At 41.1% G+C, this 24711-nt stretch overlaps 1 protein-coding gene and 1 long non-coding RNA gene across 2 annotated transcripts; one reads left to right on the top strand and one right to left on the bottom strand.

Moving 5' to 3' along the window:
* Positions 1-629: 629 nt before the first annotated feature.
* On the bottom strand, positions 630-7283 carry LOC125692561 (uncharacterized). Its single transcript, XR_007376745.1, has 3 exons — positions 7171-7283; positions 3065-3210; positions 630-1542 (listed from the first exon to the last, which is right to left on the bottom strand). It is a non-coding gene; the product is annotated as an uncharacterized LOC125692561 (long non-coding RNA).
* Positions 7284-16307: 9024 nt separating this feature from the next.
* ARRDC5 (arrestin domain containing 5) lies at positions 16308-21755 on the top strand. Its single transcript, XM_048933937.1, has 4 exons — positions 16308-16338; positions 20361-20489; positions 21325-21431; positions 21645-21755. The coding sequence occupies exons 1-4, from the start codon at positions 16308-16310 to the stop codon at positions 21753-21755; spliced, it is 378 nt and encodes a 125-aa protein (XP_048789894.1).
* The last annotated feature ends 2956 nt before the right edge of the window (positions 21756-24711 follow it).

Raw genomic sequence — 24711 nt, 5'->3', positions numbered from 1 at the left:
GGCTTCTTAATGTTTTCTGATGGGAAAAGTCATCAATATTTCCTTGTTTTACTGCACTTACTATTATTTCTTGATTGAATTTGTTCAGTATAAGCTCGTTATTGTGCAAATTTAAATAAATATTTCTCTTACCTTAAGTTTCTGTTTGTGTCCTCTTTCTTTTTCAAGGGTATCATTTTTTTTCATGTGTGTCGTTGTTTTTAATCCTTTGTTATCATGCCTGGGCAGCTGGGCAATTCTACTGTTCCTCCACATAGAGAAGAATACTGGCATTAGAAAGGAGCATGTGGGAGTTTTTGCCCAGCACAACCCTATGCCTGTCATTTCTTATCTTATTAACTTCATGCGTGTGAGTCAATGGATTGAACAGAACAATTTATGCGCCCAAAGATCTGACTCTACATGCCAGTGAGATGCTGCCACCCAGAGTGGGTACAGACCATTTCTGTGTGACTTACATCTGTGTTCAGACAAAAGGGATGCTCTCTAGATTCTTGATCTCTCCAGCTGCCCTAGGCAGGTTTGTTTCTCCATAAGCTCCACAGCTGTTTCAGTTGTTCGTGTAAAGTATCTTAATGCATGGGGATCACTTCAATATGCAAGCTCTATTTTCATTACTGCACTATTGGGACAATAAATAAAAGAGGCTGCATGACCAAAGCCATTTTATTCTGGAAGAGACTTATTTATTTATTTATAAAGAATAAAGCAGTGGTTAGAAATTAAGGACTGAAAAGGCTGAATACATAAGGAATTCATCACAAAAAGTGAAAACAAAACAGAAGAGGAGGAAACTGCCCCAAATGGCACCATCCCTTTAAACAGTGCTTTAGTAGTCACATTCTTTTCAACGTGCATTCCTTGTCTTTAGCATCTCTCTTACCTTCTCAGTTGTCACAGGCTAAACTTCCCTCACATAACAAGAGATTATGAGGGAAATCTATGAACTTGTTTTTAACAAAACTGTAGTATTTTCCTTCCAGCAAATGCTACCATGTAGTGTTTCATATACAGAAGATGAAAGGAATGCCATGCAACTTCATGTACCATGTATCTGTTCGTTGTAGGGAGTTGGACAAGGTGACCTTTAAGAGTCCCTTCCAACTCAGATCATTCTGTGATGCTATTATCTCCTTGAGCCCAGGTGTCTATCAATTACTGCACATTTCTGAAGCAGGGGGATACAGGAAATCCTAGGCCTTTGGATGCAAACAGCACAAACAAAGCAAAGACACTAAAAATCTGAAGAAATCCCGCAAAATCTTGTTGACAGCTTACACTGGATCATTAAAACTATGAAGATTATTCCAATCAAACAAACCTTTTTCCTCACTCTGTCCATAAATAACAGGTAGTCAAGGGATTTACTGTTTTGTCCAGTTCCTGGCAAGCTGCAATCAATGTTTCTTAAGCTCCTTGAAAAGGAGGCTGCTTTCTGTGCAGTGTTTTCTTGCCTGCTAGCAATTGCTCAGAGGTCATGTTTTGTCCTCAGCCACAGAGGTACATTTCCAGTTGATTTCAGTGGCAGCTGCACACCTGTTTCTGAAAAAAGGTTTAACAGACAGCGCTACTGTTTAGAAATTGTAGTTCACTTTCATTAAAGAAAGAGAAAAAGATAGGTGCAGGGAATACATGAAAACCAGACTTATGATTTTGAAAGATACAAAGAAGACTGAACATTTTTCAAGCACAAAATCCTCACGCACTGCTGCATGGTGCAGAAAGCACTGACTGAAACCAGTGGAGTGGGCAGAAGGAAGGGCAGTCACAGCTGTGAGCATCACTATTTTGGGTGTAGGGAAAGGTAAGCTATGGGTGAGGCAAGTGTGCCTGCCCTTGCTTTGGTTTGGTGCATCCCCTGACACCGAATTTAGATTTGTAACAGATATGAGTCACTCCCTGGAAGTGGAGTACCGGAAAACCAGTACTTAATCCCAGCATTTATTCAAAACTAAAAATATGGATAGATGGAAAATAAACATCTCTCTCCTTTTGTTGTCTACCGTGATCTGAGAACTTTGTGCTATTGCAGGTTTATGAAGCGCAGTGCAATACAAAAAGAAACAGGCTTAAAAGCCAAGGATTGAAACATAACATAATAACTAAACCTTGGAGAGACAGTGCCACGTGTATGTGAAGAGCAGAAGTTACCTTGCTGAACAAAGCTGGAAATCTCTGCTGAATGAAAAATGGAAATGGGGTGTGTGAATATTGTCTAATTTATCAGTGTTCAAGGTTACTAATCAGTTGGGAGTTCTAAAGGTCAACAAAGTCCAATGAGACATCTTGGTGACCTTCGCTGTCATCCACTTTCACCCTCCCCCTTCCTTATCTCCATTCTGTTCAGTCAAGCCACAAATTAGTAGCATGTTTTTCATTTTATTTGAAAAATAAATCTATGTATTATTAAAAATTTATGTCTAATTTGAAGGCCTAAATGTCCACCAGATAATACAGTCCATAAAAAATATATATTCTATTTCTGTATTTCTGAACAATGCAAGTACATTGTGTTCTTTTAGTGGCCTTTCATTATTGATACACTGTTTGCTGTAGTAGAATTCAATAACTTCCATAAAGGAATTGTCACCTCTCTGCAGAGTAATTGGCCTAAGTTAATTGACTTACAGATACAAAGGCAGAAATGTCTTCAGTTACAATGCTGAATTCAGTGCTGGGGTGAAACAGGATGACAAAAAGCAGCAGTGTTGGTAAGCTGTAGAAAAGGGAACTAGCTGTGCTGCTGCCAATTCTAGCACTCAAAAACTGGCTGGGGAAAGAACAGAGGTCTGGCTGCCTCAAGCCTCCTTATCAGCATGCCTTTGCTCTATAATCCAACTTTTCCAGCCCAACTGGTGGAATATGGTCGTTTAGCCACAGTTGAAATGCACTGCTTCTTTCTAAGGAATGAAGAAGTGGATATTTAGGTGGGGAGCACTGTATAGCTGCCCACAGTCAGTACCAGCATAGGCTTTTCACAAAGTAGACACAGCAGCAAAAGCTTCAGATATAGAGGTGGATGGGGCAGCTCCTGAGCCCTGTCCATGCCCAGGAGGAGTCTCACCTGGAGTGGGTGGTTGGTGTGTGTGTTCCAGTGCAGGATGCTCTGGACAGACTGAACTTGTGGGTCTTCTTTGAAGTGCAGGAGTCCCTGTGCATCACTCAGCTTGCATGCACTCAGCGCAGCACTCAGCTTGCATGGCCTCCCTCCTTTTCTCAGACAAAAATAGCAGTAGCTTTAGTTCAGCTAGTTATTTTTTAATGGTGAGACTAACTTACAGGCAAATGCAGTTTAACTTGTCCCCAGACCAGTTAATAATTTAAGCTCAAAGTCACCAGATAGCTTTTGCCACATATTTAAGGAAATGTTTCAGAGAAATATGAATAGGAAGTAAGTAGGAAGACTTGAGCAGCTTTGGCATCTGCTGAGTGCACAGCTTGTGGAGAAACGGCTGTTCCACTGTGGTCCCACTGTGGGCCCAGGGAGGTCCCACTGCAGCTGCATCTTCTGCCTGAACCAGAGCAGCAGCACCACCATGTTCCACATGTTCACAACCTCAGCAAGCTCCTCTGTTGCTATTTTAACTACTAATTAAAAATGTAAAATTTCTTGTTGCTTTAGTGTGGTGGCCAAATCTCTGCCCTAGGAGGAAAGACAAAGAGCATAGCTGGGTTTCTCACTAAGAAGAGATTTAGAGAGGGCCTGCAAGGAAAAAGACCATGCTGCAAACTCCTGTCCATGTGAATAGTCATTAGTATGTCAATATTTCACTTTTGAGTTTTTTCTTTCTTTTGTTTGTTTGTTTTCACAATTGTCATTCTAATTAAAAAAACAACATTTATGTATATATTTAAATTATCGGTTGTTAACATCACTTACACATCTAGATCTACACTAATCAGTATTTTCTTACTGCCAGTTTGCAGTCTGGAAAATGCCAAAGAGACATTATTTAATATAACAGATTTTCACCCTTCATTCTACTCATCTGTTCATAGATTGCGTCTCTAATGTGAAACTTTAATTACTTCAAACTGTAAGAATCTATTGATCACATAATTTTTCATCCATAAAAGAGCCAAACTCAATTACTGTTCTTCATCTTAAAATCAGTTTTTATCAGTAATCTCATTTTACTATTTTAGACTTGAAGTACATTTCCTCAGATGTCATTTAAGTATCAACACCATTGCTTGGAATTGTAAAAGAAAATTTTTAAGGACTTATTTTAGGACTAAGTCACATTAAAAACCAAAATAAGCAGAAGTGCATCAGCACAGCTAGAACATCCATCCAAACAGAACAGCAGAAACAATGTACTGACTCAAGTGCAATTTCATGGTGGGGAGGGAATGCAACTTCATTCATTGGGGTGAGGAACAAAACAGAAAACAACCAGTAAAATCACAAATACCTGCTCTTAATGACCACTGACATGATAAAAAAAAAAAAAAAAAAAAAAAAAAAAAGGATGTAGCTTTTTGGATGGCTGCATTATTATGAGAAAGTCTGCAGCTGATGCTGCTTTTGAATATCTCATCTGTCTTAGCATGTCAAAGCCCTTTCCTGTTTATCTTCTTGACTACTTTGATAAAAATGAAAACAAAAATATTTAGAGCAATCACAACGTCCAGTTTTCTCCCACAGTTGGTCCTGGTTGCAGTGGGTGCCTCCTGTCCTCCTCGGGGCAGCTGTGGGCACTGGCCCCAGAGCCAGGAGCAGCATTTCATCCACGCTCACACTGACTCCTCTTGAAGACACACAAGGCAAGAAATCCCAGTTTCGTTGCAAGTCCTATGGACAACACTTGGCTGTCAGTGCCTGCACTGGGGCAGGAACCCTCTGCCCCTGCCTTGCCTGATCAGGCAGCTGACAAACTGACTTTCAAGCTTATCTAAAGCAGACACTATGAGAATATGGCCTTATAGACATTGCCAGTAGCAATGTGAAGGGGTAATGTATCTGCAGCTTAAATGATCCTTTTTTAATTAGCCCGCTTTTGCCATTTTAAGTTTCCTCTGGGTAATTATTATGTCTGATGCTCTCTGATGCTCTTGTGAAAAACACAGCAGGAGAAGAAGAAATAATTCAGTTTCTCCACTTGGTAAACTTGAGAGGCTGCTCAGCCAATGCTTCCTTCAAAGGATAAACAGCTGGAACCCACAGAGCTCGTGATCCCCCCAGAAGCAGCCCAGCTCAGCAGAAAGGCAGGCCACACCTGAACCCATCCTGGCTGCCACAGGCAGCTCCTGCCCTCTGGCCCCAGCAGCAAGAGCTCTGCCTCTGACACCCTTCTCACAGCAAATTAACTCCTTCACCACACAGCTATTGGGTTGCCTTCTTTTGGCTGCAAACGGTGGGGAAAAGGCAGCAGACTGGGTTGTGTAACTACATTGCACCCTGCTTGCTGTTTTATTCAGAAAATTATACGCTGTTCCCTCTTCTCATCTGTGGGCACAGAGGTGAACTCCTGGCAGATCACTTTCAGAGCTGGCCTGCCTCAGCACAGTACTGACGGCTCCCATGACAGATTGTTTCATTTTGTTACGCTTTCAAACTTTCTTACATTGAATTCATCACTTCTTGTGATGGAGATTGGTTGGGTTGCTTTAAAGGTTTCAGCCAGTGTTAATCATCCTTTTACAAAGCCCAAAATAGACATTTCCACTGTACATTTCTTGTGCTTACTGGTAACTGTATGATTAACATCACTGAGTTTGGACAAATTCTTACTTTAGCCCTAATTCTGCCAGTTCAAACTCATCTGTATTTTCTATTGCTTTGGGACTTGAGCCAGACTGAGAAAGTTGCTGCTGAAATCCTAATTATCTTTGGTCTTTCTTTCCTTCTGAATGAGTATTATAGGAAATCAAAGTTCTTTCCCCCCCCCCCCCCCCCCCCAAAAGAAAACCCAAAAAAACCACAACAGCAAAAATCAGACAGAAACAAACCACCACCAAAAATTCAACAAGCCAGACAGAAACTACTTCTAAAACCTGCATCTCAAAAGGTCAATTTGCACCCTCATTCCTGCAGATCTAAATCCCTCAATCACACCAAACTTTGAAATGCTTCATCAATTTTCAGCAAAGCTACAGATACCCAGACTTTCATAAAGCCAGTTTGAGCGATCTTTTTATTTCTCCTGCAGCATGTTTTCACCATTCATGCATCTTTCAAATCATTTTTGTATGCTCCATGTATTTGAATAACTTCCTAGTGGTTAATAGCACACAGTTTCTCACCTGTTGCATTTAGCATTTTTCAGATGTTAGAATTTAAGATTCATACATAAAATAGAATCTCAAGGTTGGAAAGGACCTGCAAGATCATCTAGTCCAACCGTCCTCCCATTACCACTGCTACCATAAGCACTAAACCGCATCTCTCAGCTCCTCATCCAGATGCCTCTTGAACACTGCCAGGGACGGCGACTCCACCACCTCCCTGGGCAGCCATTCCAGTGCCTGACCACTCTGAGAGAAAAGTTCTTCCTTATGTCTAACCTGAACCTCCCCTGGTACAACTTGTGGCCATTTCCTTGGGTCCTGTTTGTTGCCTGGAAGAAGAGGCCAAACCCCTCATCACAACCTCCCTTCGGGGTGGGGGGGACTGGACTTGAACAAGTTCATCTGTGTCCCCAGTAAGCTTTGAGACACTGATCTTAACAGAATAATATTTTACAGCATCAAGTAAAGGATGGAAGTTCTCCCCGGTTCATCTCTTACCATCTCTTACATCCTCAGGTACACCTGGTCAGCAGCAGCAGACCTACCTCTCTTCCTACAGAGAGCTGAATTTGGCACAGTGCACTTAAGGGTGAAGCTAAAATTGTGTTTTATTATGCATTTGAAATATTTTCTGTGCTTTATTGCATTCCAGCATCTTTGCATTGATGCATTTTACAAGTATTTCTGAACGATCAATCAATACAAGGTCAACTGCAGCCATTTTCTGCATGGTGTGACTCAAAACAGACACATGGACATTAATCACAATACAGAGAAGCACAGCTTTCACTGTAACCAAGATGCTTTTCATGTACAAAACAAAATAGACAGACTGGTTTCAAGTGAATTAGGTAATAAATTTTCTCTCTGAGTTTAGCAAGATCAAGATCAGAGGAAAACATAGATGTGAATTTACAGTGTATTTGCTAAATGCTGTACCTGAAAATCCTGACAAGGCAGCCACTGAACAGAGCAGATATAGATCAGTCATTAAAGGAAAACTTCAGGATGAAGGAGTGTTCTGGACTGAGGGATATCTGGCTCTGAGTTTTAAGCACATGGCATGGCTGATGGAGCACACCTGAGCATGGGACCAGCTGTGATGGAGGAGCAGCTGATGGATGCTGTCACCTCCTCTCAGCTGTGATGTAAATGAATCCCAGGAAAGTCAGCAGAGATTTTGCCTCGTGGAGGGACCCAGGCCCTAAAATATTTATGTACATGTTAAATGAAGGATTCCTATTAACCTTAGATAAGCCCATGCTGTTTGTTTGTTTCTTTGTTTTGCAGGGCCTTTGAGCCCTTACACATCCTATCTGGCATGATTCAAACACGGTCTTCCTCCCATCCCTTTCTCCCCAGGGATGATGTTCAAAGAAGCTAAAAATATACACAAACTGAAAATGACACTGACTATAGTTGGTCTATTTTGTTTGTCTGAGGCACAAAGAATAAAGCCAAATCTGTTTTGAAGCTATTTTGGTCCTGTGAGGGAGCTGGGTGTTGGTAGCGTCAAGAATGCTCTAGCTGCGTCCCTTTAGGTGTTGTAGATGAAAGGATCCATTTGATACAGTGCAGCCCCTCAAACACTGCACGGTTAGGGGCAGCCATGCACAAAATTACGCACACAAAGAAACAGAATGACTTGCATATATGTGACTGTAGCACTGCCTCTGTGAAAAGGGAGGTCTGTTCCGCCTCATTGTGCGCATGGTGCCCCCAATTACGTGTGCAACCTGGTTGCCTATCTTCAATGGCTCAGCAAGAAGATTACTTTCACAGCAGCTCCCTGATAAATGTCTGCTCGCTCATTAACATTGCTGACATTTCCTATGTCTGCTCAGATCTGTAGCCTGAGCTAATCCGTATCTTATTTAGTTCATAGGCTAAAGTTCAAATGGAACAAATTTTGATCCTATTTGTATGACTGTATAATTTCCCTCCCTTCTTTCTGGTCACAATAATAGCTTCAAATCCAGAAGGAAAAAAAAAAAAGAAAACAAAAAATAAAAAACAAAAAACAACACCTCTACTCTGAAGCAGTGGAAAGCTCATTTATAATAATTCTGGGACAAAACTACCTTTTAACTCTGAATATGTATAAATAATTTTTTCAATCACTTTTACCTTCTGCACAGTAACAATAATTCAAATCTATATTTCTTTCATAACTGGCCTATGTTACAGTGATATATATATTCCCATTAAAGCACTAAATATTTTTTTCAATGTATTTAATGAAAACACATATAGAAGATTTTTGAATAATGTGTGTTCTTATAACTGGCAACACTTTTTTATGTGGGATGGTGACATTGTAAGTCAAACCAAAGGCTGTGCTTAAATAATGTTATTTGTCATGGCCTGAATCCACAAGGTAGGTGTCAGAAAATGTTCAACCTGAAAAAAAATGAACAGAACTTGGGAATTTTTGTTGCTGAACTATTTTCTTCAACATTGTAATTATCCAGAGAAGTGGAATAAATGATGTAAAAGCTTTATTTCAAAGATTTCTTAGGACAAGATGGAGTTACTTGTCTAAATAAAAGCCATACTCAGCCAAGCTGTATCACAGTGGCATATTTCAGTGTCCTTCTAGGTGACCCTGAAGTGTAAGTCATGTCTTGCTTTCTGTGGGTTTGAGCCCGGCTCTTTCCTTCATTGTGAGAAGAATTGGTAAATGTCAATGCCACCCCACTGCCACAGCAGTGAAATGCCTGGCAGAGCTCAGGATGTTTCTTCCTCAGCCTGGCCACCACCTCTTCCCCACCACCAAACCAACCATCTGCCTCAAGGTGCCATAGCCTTGAGCACGTACATCTCGGTCTCTTTTTGCCCAGGACTCATGGATTCCTGGACATCCAGTGGCTTTGAGATATGAGGTGGGTGGGAAGAAGTGTCCCCCAAGCCCTATGGTTTGGGTGTTCACATCTTCCTTGGTTAGAGGCTTAGAAAGCTGATCACTACAGACCGAGGGCCCAATGACAAGAGGCCATCAGCACTGCTCACACAGACATAAATAATCAAACTACAGAATGACAGTTGATCATGAACTTATCCTGTTCATTTATGAACCGCTTAATCTTTTTGAAAATATTGCTTTGCCGGAAATAACAAGCATTTAATGAACAACTTTAATAATAATAAAAAAGATCCACATGGGATGCAATTTCAGTGTCATTTTTAACACAGTAAATAGCTTTTATTCACTGGAGTGCGCAGTCTTTTGTTAACATCCATGAGAACTCAAAAATGTCATATTAGTCACTGGAGAACTCCCATTTTATTCTCCATCTACTCTGGAAACAAATATAGAATTACAAGGGAAGCATTAATAAAAAATTGAGTGTAAGGGCTGCAAGGACTGATAAAAAGTGCATTTGATAGTATGCATCAAGATGTAGCAGGACAAAAAAATTCCATACAATTCATGCTTAATGCACTGTGTTGTTTTTGTTTTGTTTTTTGTTTATTTTCCCCCCCCAAAAAACAACAATGTATTTTAAACTAGAGCTAAATTTGTCTCCATAAATAATAAAGTAGTGGAAAGCATTACATCAGCACAGATGTTCAGAGCCGGTGGCATCCTAGTGGCTTGATTACCTCAGTAGATTCCTTCCCAGAGTTAGTTAACAGTAGATTTAGGTGACAGGTGACAGGTAAGGAAGTTGACCCTTCCTTTCTGATCACAACTAATTTTCACTAACATGGAAGAATTAGAACGAGTGAACCCCACAGAGAGCACGAATTCACCCAGACGTCCTAATGACCAGGAATACAACCAAAGGAATTTCCTCTACTTCAGTGGTAGTGATCAAATTCAGTGTGGAGAGATCTTTGTCTCTCTTTAAGGGTCACTAATGGAAGAGAAATTGAACCAAAAGCTCAGCCTGGGCATTTTTCCTATTCTTTTTTCCTTTTCCCTGCTCCTTCCCTGTGCGTTCTTGGGAGGTTTCTGGCACTGTACACACAATGATTTCACTCGTGCTTGTGTTACTGTCATATTCTCTGAACAAAAATCTAACAAAACCAAACAAGACATCAAGGAATATCCAGCAATGTGGAAAAGCCAGTAGGATTGTTAAAAAATGAATAAACAGATTAGACATTGCATGCAGGAGAGGCAATTTACACTATCATGTCTTCATAAGCAAAAGTGGCTGGTTTTCCGTGTACTGGCATGCTTTTGAGCCTCTTTCTTGTCTCCCAATTATATGCTTGTCAAAGTTAGAGCCAGAAGGTCGTAACCGCTTTGCTCTCTTCACTATATAAATCAGCCAGCCAAAACTACCATTTCTTAGTGCATTTCAATTATTTATGACCCCAAACCTAGTTGAACAAATATGCTCCTAGGCTAGAATCTAAAGGCTAAAAGAAGAAAAAAGTCGGCATCACAAATCAGTAGCAGCGGGCAACATCAGATTGGGGAATACAAGCTCCATAAACAGCAAGAAAACTTCCTGGCATGCCTTCATTGGGTCAAAGGTTATGGGAACTTCATACTGAAGTGTTCATTTGAAACCACATTGTCCTGATATGTTTTTTAATATACTGCTTGGATATACAGCTGAGACACACACACAAACATATGCTCACATCTGAAACAAACAGACTGGATCCCTCATCCCAGCCAACTCCAGAACTCAGCCCCTACACACGAACACAGGCCAGATAGCCCTGCACCCAGGGACATAACTGGAAGTGAAGTTTGGTGAGAAGCTGGGACAGGCAGTGCTCATCAGTTGTGGGCATGACTGCACAGGTTTTGGTTAGGCCAAGCAGCTCATATCCCCCATCTGTGGTGTTCTGTGTATGTGCGTGGGGACTGTCTTTGTCAAGTAACCTAACGCTCCTTACCATCTCCACACTGGCACTGACATCAACTAGATGATGTTCGGGTGACTGTTGGCTTAGAGGGAGGTTCAGTCTGATCTCATACAGTTACGGTGGCTACCTGCCACAGGGGAGTCTGCAGAAAAGAGCTCTCATTAGATTTCAGTTGTAATAAACTGTATTAGCAAGAAACAGCACTGAAAATCAGCCAGAATTTCATACTGATAAAATGAATATTTGAAGCAAAATGGAAATGTTTCATAAGGACAAAGATATCGCTAAGCCTCTGCTAAGTTTTCCAGGACAGAATAGATTGTAGCTAAACATTGTACTCTCCTGAACAGAAAAACATAGTGGAAGGAGTATTCACAGATATAGACCCTGTATTTTGGGTAAAAAATGGAGCAGCTCTATCTTCCCTTATCCTAGGAAAGCCCTGACTCCTCCTTGGCTCAGCAGGAGAGGTTGCCTCCATAAAAGAGAAAATCCAGTCCTGAAGTCCAGCAAAGGAGGGGCCCCTTAAGCTCCAGTGCACACCTGTGAATTGTTGCTGGGTTGGGTGAAAATTCCCAGGGCAATCTGGGGACGGGGAGTCCTTTGTACCATTATGGGTCATGGACCAAAGCTGAAGCTGTAGTGTTCAACACCAAAAGGCACAGGTTGACACAGACCCCAGTATTGAGTTGTAAGTTAGGGTCCTGGTCATTTCCCCTGTGAGATGCCTCAATACACAGACCTCAGCTTGTCTGAAAATAAGACTGATCTATCAGGGTGCCACAGGGGCAGTTCCCACATTTGAATTCTTGCTTTGAAAGATTCGAGGAGATGCTTGTCAGCAGCACAACCATGTTTTCCTCAGCATTCCTAACAAAGCTTTTCACAGCTTGCAGGGCTGGGGTGGGCAGCTTCACCTGGGCGTGCACATCTCCTGTGGGTAGTGCTTCTGGTGCGATGACCATCTCACTGCTAGTGCACCCACAATTGGAACAGAACAGTTTATACACTTACTTATTTAAATGAAGAGAAGCTGAGAGGCTATCTGAAGTAACATTGGTCAGAGGAACAGATGCTTGCAATATGAGTGCTGGTCCCTCATTGGAAGATCTCCTAGTGGACACTGCTGCTCTCTGGGCTCTCTGATTTAGTAAGAAAGTCTTGAAATACTAGGTCTCTCTAGCAGGGACAAAATAATGCAAACTTTCTATTGAGGCCAAATACTGTAGGCAGGTTATGTCTTTCTCATTCCCACTGATGTTTCTAAATCTTCAGACTTCTCTTTGACTCATGTAGATTTTGAGCGGAAAGAATTAGAGATGTTATGTTGTATACCGTGTTTTTCATTTCTCACAAGTTCTTACCTGCACTCTTGACTTTATCTCGTAGTTTCTTAATTAGAATTTTTCCATCAAGATTTCAATTTCTGTACGCTTTTCTGGATAAGAGATCATTCTGGGTTCTTAGATTGATAATTTGAAGTATACTGGATGAAAAGAGTTCTAATTTAATAGAGTGATTCTGAAAAAAGTGCAAATCCAGAGTTTATTTTTTAAAAAGAAATTATTTTCTTTCAGTGAACATATTATTTGTAACATGGAAAACTACAGTACGTAAGCCAGTTTCTAGCTGTGTTGGTTCCCACCAGAAGCAACTCTAGCAGTCATTGTTCTATATTTCTTTGGTCAATAACAGAATTAGGTTGCATTTGGTAAATAGAAAGATATGTGATAGTGGAAGTTTTCCAACATCTTTACTTTGAGCATAATAAACAGTGTTGCTTGCTAGCTTTGTGGCTTCTCAAACTTTCTGATTGTTTGCTATAAGAAAAATCAATATCTTATTTCTCACATCAGCCAGATAGATAGGCCAGTTGAAGGCTTCAGCCACAGCTTTGTGCAATTCTGACAGGGAAAAAACATGTTTTCCCTACTTCAAGTTCTACTGTTTACAAGCAGCTATTGACAGCTTTGCAGTACTTTCTGTGGGTAAGATCTATCACAGTAAAGCTTTAAACTCATGCTGGCTCTGCTGCATTTCTTTCAGTCCTCCATCTCCAAACCTGCCAAGTAGAGTTATAAATTCTTAAAGTGGTTCTTACTTTTGATTGTGCTCACTAAATGTGGAGAATAGCCAGAGAATAAAGGAGGAGTTCTAAATTTACAGTCAGTCTGACTTATGCTGATCCTCACAAAAAAAAGGTGTTTGGCTTACAGAAAGCTGGCAACTACACTTTCATACCCTTTGGAGAAATTAGTTTTCCTGTATGACTGTATAAAACAGCTCTTTGTATCTGTTGCAGAACAAGTTGGTTGAAAATCAACTGACAGTAGAAATGGTATCAGCGCTGTGAATACCCTAGAAGATGTTAAAATAACAGATAATTTTTAATGCCAATATCAGTACAAATAAAATAACTTCAAAGTTACAAGATAGATGAAAAAAAGTTACTTTTTGCAATTCACTCACTAATAAAATTGAAAACATTATTAGTGAAAGCATTGATTGCCTATTTATATGCACAATATATCACAATCGCATCCAGAAAAAAAGATTATTAAAACATAATTAAAACTTGTGATTGCCAAGTGAATAATTCATTATATAGGAATGCCAAATAAGAATTATCCATTTAGCTCTGGTTGGCCATCCCACTTACAGTGTTTATTGCACATTATTTTTTTCCCAGAGAGAGACACCTCTTGGCGAAAAGACACTGAATTAATTTGTTTGATTCATGCTTTCTAGTAAAACCTCTGTATTAAAAGGGCTGAGTTTATGAAGAGTCATTTTCATAGCTATATCACTGCCTATAACATGGTGGTGAAGTTGGCTTCAAGAAAGCAATAGCATATAGCATTTAGTGCATCCAAAGTACTTGGCTTTCAGTAGGACCTATTTCCCCAGTAATTCAAGAAATTTAAAATTAAAATGCAGGTATTCCATTTTCCACATGTCACCACGAGGAGAGCTAGAGGCAGCTCAACTCACAAAGGGAATTTGTGTGTAAATGCAGACCCTTCATATGCAGGTAGAGAGCAGTGGAATACTAACAAGATATGTGCTACGTTTTCGTATTTAATCCTTTTAAAGTTCAAGCCAGTCCTAGTTCAACACTGAACCCTAAAGCTTAACCTTGGTCTCCTTTTTGCTTTGTCACATCAAATTCGTTCAGGCCTCAGGATCTCTGGGGAACCAGAGTGACAGTGGGCCAGGAATGTCCCTTCAGAGATGGGGCATCCACGTTTTTGTGCAGCCTGTGCCAGTGCCTCACCACTCTGAGTAAAATACTTCCTCCTAATGTACAATCAAAATCTCCCCTTTTTTATGTATATAATTCCGAAAGTAATGCCTTCTATTCATTCTTACGGAAACTAAACCAGATACAATAACACTATTTGATAGAGAAAATTCTCATCTACAAAACTCTATTCTTCAGTCACAACCATTAGCTGTGCATTTTGGTCAGAGATGAATGTTTTGTATTTCACATTGCTGTCTCCACTACAGGAACACACCACCCACTGCCTCACTGTGCTCACATCCGCAAGTAGGTCTCTGTAAACATTCAGGAAGTGTTGATGAATTTCAGTGAGTGCCATTTTTTTCCACGTGGAGTATTCACTGACACACCTTTACTTCATCTGCACTTCCATGTCAGACTCCATTCTGTCAGACTGCCCCTCTGCTGCCATCTGTCATATGACAACAACATGGAATGAATAGTGGTGGGAAGGTTCAACCTCTACTTCCATACCACCAGCATCTGCCTCTGGTGGTGTTCAATGATATAATAAAATAGGAGGCATTATTTTCAGAGCAGCCCTCATAGTTTAAAACCATTTCCTGTTGTCCTATCACTATCAGACTGTGCAAAAAATAGGTCTCCTATTTATAAGCTCTCTTTAAGTACTGGAAGGCTACAATGAGGTCTCCCTGGAGCCTTCTCTTTTCCTGGCTAAATAAGCCCAGTGCTCTCAACTATCCTTTATGTGAGAAATACAACTCCTTATCAGTGATTTCTCCCAGTCTATATTCATATCTGGAATTGCCCTGACGCAAACACAACCTCATTAGGTTCACAAATACAGCACTAAAAGCTAAAGGACTTGGTCTTCCATAAAACTAGGAGGTAGCTCAAACTTATGGCTATGTCCATGTGAGTCTCAGAGAAACAAAACCAGGAGGAAATAATGACACAGTTCTTCCTGAAGTCTGTATAAACATATGAAGGATAATGGGCCTGCAGAAAGTTTGTTAAATGAATGAAAGGGAGCTGTGGCTTCAGTTTGAAAAAATTAAATGTATTGAGGCACTGATATATTTTTCCTTTCCATTTGTGATTTCTGAAGTGCAGCAGATTCAGACAAAAGGTTCTATTTTGGCTGATACCAGTTGAAAGCTCAAAATCAATGACACCACGCATCAACATAAGCTGAGAGAATATAATGTTCTCTATTGTACCTGTTGAAGTTTGCATTTGTTAAAGGTGCTTTTGTTAAAAGAGCTATGCTGTTCTTCTGGAAAGGGAATTTAAAGATCATTTTGTAGAGAGGTCATTTGATGTGAAGAAACAACATTTACACAACTTTTAGCTGGTCTTACTTCAAGACAGAAAATAGAGTTAAGGAAGGAGAACAAATTATGAGTTAAAAGCAATTCTTCCTCCTTTACTGACTGATAGCAGGTTCAGATTGTATTTAAAATTCTCAGGGGATATACAGATTGAGATGAAATATTGGTTTGGTATAATGGTAGTATGGAGATCATAGCTGTAAGATATTTTTGTAATGCATAAATCAGTGCCTGAGCACAAAACCATGGAAGTTTAGCATTTGATTCATAAATTATCATGGATAATAATTTTTTACTTGATGATATATCTTGACTCATGCAAGTAGCTGTAAGTTATTTTTTCTACCTATAACCATGCAGGTTGTTCATGATGCGTGACTGCTGAAAATTACCAAGTGTTAGCAAGAAAAAAGGATATTTATGTTATTGGTAATTCTGTAACCCATTGAAAAGCTGTTCCTTCTCACTACAACCCAGGATGCTGAACAATTCCTCTCCCAAAGAGTTTATTTTTTAACAGAGCAACACAAGGAGAAACTCACAGAACAAGATGCAGCAGCCAAGAACTGAGAACAACAGTCTGCAGTCATCAATACTTTTTCCTTCAAAAAAGGAAAAACAGGAAAGCAATAACAACAAAAATGAAAACACTGCAGGAGACAGGGACAGGGACTATGAAGGAGAATCCTGACTGCACTGGAGCAAGTGAGTGGTTGGCATGTAGGAGAATAGGATTAAAGTTCAAAGTTCTGCTGTGCCTTGTTTCCTAAACTGTTTGCTGTCTTGACCAGCTAATACTCAGTATTTCTCATTGTGTGCCCAGATCCTCAGCTTGCAGCTGAGAGCACTGCCCCTGGAATCAGGTTCTGCGGAGCAGGTGCCAATGCTTTCTCTTGGCTCACAGCTTGTTGGTGGCTCAGACATCTGTCTGTTGGCATCAGCAGTGGAAGTGATCCCCGCCACTTGCTCTGGTTGTGTTCATCCCTGCTCCCCTGGCTGAAGAACCCTCCATTCTCCCTGCATTCTTTTTTTCCCTTCCCAAATCAATGCAGGCTGGAGCATTCTGCACTCATTTGTTCCAAGTGTCCAACAGAACCTGAGGACTACACTAGTGAGCCAGACAGTGTTTTATGTTGTTGTTATTGTTGTTATTTTTTGTTGATGATGTTTTTGCAGGGAATGTGTTGGCAGCAGCTCCAGTTGCCTGGAATTACTCTCATGTGACAAAGAGATTTTCAGGATTGAGATTCACCTCAGTCCCTTGCCTTTAGCCATACTCAGCAAGGGCTCCCACACTACAATAAGAACTTGCCAAGCATCCTGTTTAGGTGAACAAGAGTTGTTTGCCTCAGCCAAACTGCTCAGAAGGATGGTGTAGTGGCTGCTCACCTGTTCTGCTGTATTCAGATCTCACTAGCAATTGCTGCCGTCCTCTGGCCACCACTTACGTTTGCAATATCAATCTTGAATTACAATTTATCTACTGTATCACCAATACTTGTTGCTTCTATCCCATGGCATTCTCCTTTTCACTATGTCATATGGCTACTGGTGCTTAGAAATGAATAGAAATATTCTAGTATGGAAAGTAGCATCTGAAAGTATCAGAAGTGCCCTCAGCACACTTCTGGTAGCTGTGAACATTTGTTGCACAGACAGCCATTGCACACTGTCTAGCTGCAGGTATGAAATCTTTAGTCACAAGGACGTCACTGAAGCACTCTTTGCTCATCTGAAATGCTTACTTTTCATGTGCCAGAATATATAAATTGAGTATAAATGTGTTATATTTGCAAATGTAGGGAAGGCTCTTTTAGTGTTATTGCTGTATCCTTACTGAGAAGCAAGAAACAATCAGACATACACTGAAAACAAGTGTGAAACACAGAATGACTTAGGTTGGAAGAGACCTCTGGAGGTCCTGTCCAGCTCTCCTGCTCCAAGAGGCATGCCCGCAGCAGGGCACCCCTTAGGTGTCATACACTGTAACATGCACACGTGTAAATGCAGAGCTAATGATTAAACAGTACATGTTTATTAAATAGAGTTAAGTCAGTGGGATGTAATGACCACCAAAGACAGTCTTCTTTGCAGACAAGTGTCTTATTTCAGGAGATATCTACAGTAAATGGAAGCCTCCTAGGAGGAGCGTTTCCTCTTCTCAGCCTCTCTTTCTTCAGGTCTATTGGGAGTCCTGAGGATTTAGTCAACAGATAATTGGCTAAAAGTTCATTGCACTGGAATAGTTTAGAAATGAAGTTAGACTGCTCTGAAGCTGTTTATTTGAGCTATGACCTGCAGTGATCAGGCTTCATTTCCTTTCAGACCTGAAGGCTCTACTTCACACTACAGATCATTTTCCCCTTACACATGCCTTTGACTCTTAGCCTTGACCTCCTGCAGTATGCTGGCTCTTGCTATGGGCTACCAGATGTTACAGCCCTGACAGGAAAGACAGAAAGTGACTAAGTGTAGGAAAAATCATTTTTGCTATTAGAAGAACAAGTACCTGTAATGCGTCTCAGTTCTGTATTTCCTCAGCTGAAGTTGAAATAAGGGTTACTTAAATATACTCTTAAATCCACATTTTGTCACCTGTATTCATGTTCCTTATATCAGAAGAGCTGAGCACTCACATCCACCATAATTTGCCAAAGCAGTGCAGTTTAATAACAGATTATTCCTACTGTAGCTGAGTCTTTCTGCTCCTTTTCCCAGCACTGATTGCATCTCTACAGAAGTGCTCTAACAAGTCCAAGGAAGCCATTTGAAAACATGAAAGAAGATACAGACCTGACTCTTCTTACCCTGAATACTCTGTGCTCCCCATTGATGTTGGCAGAGAAGGAATGTATGTTTGAACAGATTCCTGCATGTGTCAGCTTTTGACACTCAGCTGCTAATATGGTCTTCATAGCATGTTACTGCCTGGTATTTGATCTTACCACATATCCACCTCGGGTCACAGCTGATGTCTGTGTAAGAATTGCATGTACATGGCTTCTGATGCATACTGACATATATCCTTTTAACCTTGGTAAACCTCATCACCATTTCCTGGAACTCAGTATAGTCTCATTGTGAGATAGTGACTGCTTAAGAACTGACTACTGGTGACTGTCAAATCTGACTGGTAACACTGCTAGGATAATTAGATCCAGAAAAGAAAAAGGCGTTTTGGTGCTACCAAGGCTCAGCACCAACAGAATCCCTGAGTGAGAGCAAACAGGAGCCAGGAGCTCAGCAAACAGTTTGAAGCTCTTTAAGCAAAGCTTTACATGGTCTCACCTCAGGAAATCTCTTCTGCCCTTCATAGGAAAGTGTCCCTCTGGTCATTCGTACCAGTAGCACACTCACACTTAGCCCACAGCCACAGCCATTGTCTTCTCTTCAGTAAACACAGTCACAGTGTGACTGAAATTTCCAAGTTTTGCTGAAGACCAAGATGCATAATGTCTCTGGGTGCCCCCAGGAGTTGGCTCTTGGGAGTCTTTCCCGTCTCTACAGCTGTCAGGAAAGTTGTAACACTCATGTGGTTTCAGGGGAATAAGCTTTGGAGCCCACATGGATGGTTTCTCCTGTGCAATGGGGTTCATGCCTACCAGACATGGGTAGCTAGGGGAAGGGGAGCATACTTTCACTTCCCAGGGGAATTCAGAGATATTGGAATATCAGGTTCCTACAAACTATCAGGAATTTGTTATATTGCATCTATCTAAGAAGTTGAATTTCAGTTTCCTCCATTTCAAATTGTTCTTTAGGCATTTTTTTTCCTTTTGAGTTACAACTGATCGATTGAAAGAGCTGTTATGCCACGTGGCAAAAAAAAACCCCTTCCCATTAGGAAACAATACCCAGACTCTTTTGCCAGCAAAAATATCCAGTTTAGATTATTAAAACATAAGACATTGTTGAATTCATTGCAAAAAGATGCAGAAATAGGACAAAACTCTAGCAGTCTCTGATTCCCTACTACTATTGTTCAAAGTGAAATTTTGGCACAAGCTGTTAGGAAGAACAAAAGTGTTCATCTGGACAATAAAACTGACAGCACCTATGCATGTTGAAGTGAAGTTTTGGATAAGCAGAGTCAAGAGCTCCTCTTATCAGGTCAAAAGAGGCTAAACATATGCTTACATAGGTGGGACAGCCTTGCTTTAAAGTCAGCGGGACCTATACAAAGCTGAATTTCATTAAGATGGAGTGGCACAGATGCAAAGACTTTAGAAGGAATGGATTGTAATATTCCTGTCTCATAGTTGGGCAAGGAAGGTGTCCAATAATTTCTATTGTGAGTGAGTCTTTCACAAAGGTGAAACACAAGGTTCGGATCACATTGCCATGTGCTGCAGACAAAAATAAAAGAAAAATGGGAGTTAAGACATAATTTCACTCTCTAGAAGACCATTACTGCTTTTTGCAGTTAAGAGTCCATGTCAGTCTATTTTGATTCTAAACGATTAGCTAGAAGCTGTAGGTTCATGACTGTGAGTCAGGATGAGCAGATGAGCAGTTCTCAAGTCTGCTTTGCCCAAACATCCAGCAGCTAACCTGCAGAGGCAGCGCCCAGTTCACTCATAAAATTTCACAGTGTGAAATACCAGCTGGTAAGGTGAGGTAAGGTAACATCACCTTGATTTCTGGAAGAAATGTCAAGGTTTCTGGAAGGTACAAACATCCTAAATGTTTAAGAGGTTTCTGACAAGAGCATATTGCTTGGTTTTCAGACAGCTGCCTGGATTCTGGGATCCACACCTTTGATTTCCACTTCAGCTTTCCTCCAGAGGTTCCCTCCACATTCACCAGCAAAGCTGGCTGCATCTCCTGTTTCATGCAAGGGATTTGCTGCAGACACAGTACTGTCTTAGCTAAAGAGTTGAGATATTTACTCTTGCAAGGAATCAGTGGTGAGCACATGGGACGTGCAAAAGACAAGATAAGGGGAACCATCTATCTGAGCTGGGGACTGTTCTGATCCTGTGCTTTACATGCCCACTACTGAGTGTTCACTAACTTTCAGCACTCAGTTTTTCTTCTTTTAACATTAAAACTACACCTTTAATATGTTTTGCTATTGTTGTCCTGGGGCTTAGGCCCATATACAAAGATGTTTTTTACATACATTGTACAAAGAGCATTGTAAGAACTCAATAATGAATGATATGCAAGGAGGACTTTGAGATCCAGAATGGAAATTCTTGCTTTAAAGTCTAAGTTTTGGGCAATCTTCATCAAATAGGATGTCCTATTTATTTATTTATTTATTTAAACCTAAGTCTACCTAAACAGGGATGATCAGTCATCAGGACAAGTAGAACAAGTAAAACACGGTTATTCCAAATATATATTTTTTGCTTTTCTCTAAATTTGGGTGATAAATACAGGTGAAAATGTGTACATGTGCATGGGTGCATTCTTTCAACAGATGCACAAGAACACTGTGATAATTCAGCCATGCCACTTGTGGTGTAGTGAGGAAGACTGTTGTCTGGGTTAAAGGCAGGGCCTGGTGGAGGTATGAGGAGCTTCAGATGTTTCTTCACAAGTTTGGGCATGCTGTTTTTGGGGAACATCATGTGTCCAGCAGCAATAGTTCACTGTGCTTTGCCTTTCCACTCATTCTCCCCATGCAGGCTCTCTTGGTGGTAGAAGCTAGGACTGATGTTGACTACCTCTGCTGCTTCATCCAAGGCTCTGTGATCCTTTGCATCTCCCTGAAGAAAAATGTATTTTTCCCTGGTGCAACTAATGTCTTCACAACAGATATTGCCAACAAGACATGCAATTACATTAGAAAGGTAGTTTTTGCTGTATGCTGCATTGTTCTGTACAGGGGATTCAGTAACAGTGGAGGTCAGTATTCCTTGGAAGATCAAAATGAAGTGACAAGGTTGGAGTGCTGGCCAGGCACCACCCTCTTTGATAACATGGGAGTCACCAGTGCACTGGTTCTGCCAAAACCATTGCCTGTCACCAATGCCGTGAGATGAAATAACATCATGACATTCAAGTATGAGCTGGTAGGAACCTCTAACCTTCCATGTGCCATGTCCACCATCTTTGGCAAGGTGCCTATCATCATAGCAGCCATACCAGAGCGTTTGTGGAGCAGAGCATCATGATTCTGAATGAAAATCAAGGTTACCCTTCACAGAGACATTTACAAGAATGATCTAGGAGCAATTGGATGCAAGGAGTAAGGATATTTTTGTTCTTCAAGATCTGTACATATTATCACTCTGCTTTCACAAGAGGAAACCGTGGTTGCAGAGGTGCTCTGGTGATTTCCAAAACAAGAGGGTAAAACTAGCCAAAACTAGCCAAGATAGGAAGGCACATGAAGGGAGCCTGTGGTCTTCCTGAAGTCAGATCTGATGGCTAAGGAAGAGCAGGAGATTAAACAGTGCCCTAGATACTTTGCAGGCTCAGAAGGTGGCTGTGCTCCAGACCATGAGATAAAAGCCCACCCTAGTCTTATCTAGAGGTATGGTAAGAGTAGAGAACAAGCTGTTTGAAAATCAGCTTTGAAATAAGCCAGATGCTGGGCAGAGACAAGGAGCAGGAAGACCTTGTCACAGAGGGACCTGTGGGAGATGCCTTCAGCTGCCAGCATGGCTGGGTGGGCAGCTGGGTGATCCATGGGGGCAATGGAGTAGCCGGGCAACAAGAAGCATGTGAGACATAGGGCAGCTGGAGGCAGGGCAAGGGCGGTAGCCATTCAATTAGGAAAGGCTCTTCCAAGATTTCATGAGGCGACAAAGCTGGTCAGGAGGGAGGGACTGAAGCTCAGTATGTGACTGGATAATCATTATAGGACGACCTAAGTCCTTCAAAGACTGTTGCCTTAGGGCTTCCTTCACACAGTGAATAGTGAAGGAAGGTTAAGGATACACACAGCAGGATAGAACCTGGCAAGTATGAGTGTGTCATGCCTCCTACTGCCTCTTTTGCCTTAGTCTGCTCTGGGACTCATCACCCACCCCAGCAGGATCAGCACAAGCCCAACCCCACATCCACTCAGTGTGTGACATGGATGGGCATGGATGCTGCTGGAAGGATGTTCGTCCATCAGCTTCAGGTGACACCGTGGACCAGTGGTCATGCTGCCATGCAGGGGGACCTGCACAGGCTGCAGAAACAGGCATTCCCAGGGACATGTTGTGTGTAGTCCATGCTAAAATTTTGTGTGTATGTGTCTGTGTGGGTGAAGGAGTTTGGGGATTAGAAGAGTGCTTAGGCATTTCTTGGTGTTTGTTGGCATTTGTGTCTAGTGCCTAGTATTGTGGTTTATCTGCTTTATTGCTGATATTGAGCCTGAATGTATAGTTCGCAGATTGCTGATTAATTAGGTGTTGCTAATTGAATAAATCACCCTGATTCTGATGTGATTTACACAATATGAACTGAGAGCTGCTTCTTCAGAGCACACTGATGCAATATCATGCCCTAGCAGGTGCCCTCCTCAGGCTCTCAAGAAGGCGGGCTTTAGTGTCCTCTGGCAAAACCTCAGTCCCACATCAGGCCTCTTGCAACAGCCTCCTGCTAGGACTCACCCATCTTTAGCCAGAGCTCAGAACCTTCCCTGGTCTCCAAACCAAATCAGCATTTCACACTCCACCTGCCTTCTGCCATTCCCCATGTGCTTTCAGATCAACTTTGGATGACAAAACTTCCCAGCCTGGGTGTGAGTCATTGCATGGCATTGTCACATTCTGCTGCTCACACAGGGCTGATGTTTCTCCTCATCTTGTCCCTAAAAATGGTATTTATCATTCTGGCACTGGAAGGCCCCTTCCATATCTCAGTTGAGACCGTATATAAGGATGCCATGTGAAGAATCTCATTACAAATAGATTGTTGTTTTACAGGTCTCCCTGTTTTCATCATTCAAGCAAAAATTAAGGTGCTCACAATGTATATGGCAGAGATATGTTGAAAGAGTGTCTTTCTTTGCTTGTCTTCTGAAATTCCAGCTTTGTTTCTTAGTGACACATGACACAGCTGAAGGAAAACTACCACCAGGTATCAATTCTGAAGTTGCCATCACATAAGCAGTGGCAGTCCTCGCAAATAATATGGAAAAGAATTTAACAACTTCCTTTTTACAAAATATAGTCTGTGAAGAAACAATAGGATATGAGCACTTGGGGAAATAAAAGGCAGCTTTGTAATTTCTTTGCATGCTACTTGCTGTGATTTGAAGCACTGTGGAAGTCTATTTTGGCTCAGATGTCTGAAGCCAGACTGAGATCAGCAGACTTGGGAAGGCAGTTGAAGAAGAAACGAAGTATTCCCACACCTCACTATGGTCACCCTGCTGGCATCCTGATGAGTAGGCAACTGGTATCTGATGCTAGCAAAACTGCCTTCTGATTTCAAAAACTGCATTTCTCAAGATGGAATATATACTGGGGTAAAATATGCATAACCCTGTTCCTGGGATGTTTTATGCAGTGTCTGTGTGAACAAGAAGCAAAATAAAATGGTTGACATCAACAAGCCAGAAAGGCCAAGGTCCTAACAAAGTAGGTATAACAGAACAGACATACATACCAGTGGGATACCTGACTCCTGGGAATGTAGGCAAGTGATTTCAAAACTCTTTGTTTTAATTTTCTTTTCTGCCTTTTGCGTGTTGTCTATATTGCAAATTCTTCAAGCAGTTCCTTTCCTGTCTTTATAGTTTCATTTCTCTCAGGCACTTTCATGCTACTCTGGTATAAATAGTAACAAGAACAATATCACATCTGGGTAATTTCAGTCAAGTACTTTTTTCCAGCATACTGCAGAAAACAGTGTGAAGAGATCTGTAGGAAAGGTCTTATCAAATATTTGGTTCACTTTTACAGAGATGGTGAAGATTTCTGTATAGCAACATTGGAGCCATAAAAACACCAGGAGTCGCATTTGGACCTGTGTTTATTCCTTTGTACACCTTTTGCAAAGCACTGAAACACACCCAGATGAACCTCATGTCTTTACAGTTCAGTTAGACCAATATTATACTGTGTCCTTCCTAAGACTCTTCAGAGCAGGAGCAGTAACCATTCAGGTGCAGTTACAGAAAATTGCCATTTA

The sequence above is a fragment of the Lagopus muta genome, chromosome 1 (genome assembly GCF_023343835.1).
Source record: "Lagopus muta isolate bLagMut1 chromosome 1, bLagMut1 primary, whole genome shotgun sequence".
Taxonomy (NCBI): domain Eukaryota; kingdom Metazoa; phylum Chordata; class Aves; order Galliformes; family Phasianidae; genus Lagopus; species Lagopus muta.
The sequence above is the reverse complement of the archived record's forward strand: the minus strand, read 5'-3'. Positions and strand labels throughout refer to the sequence as shown.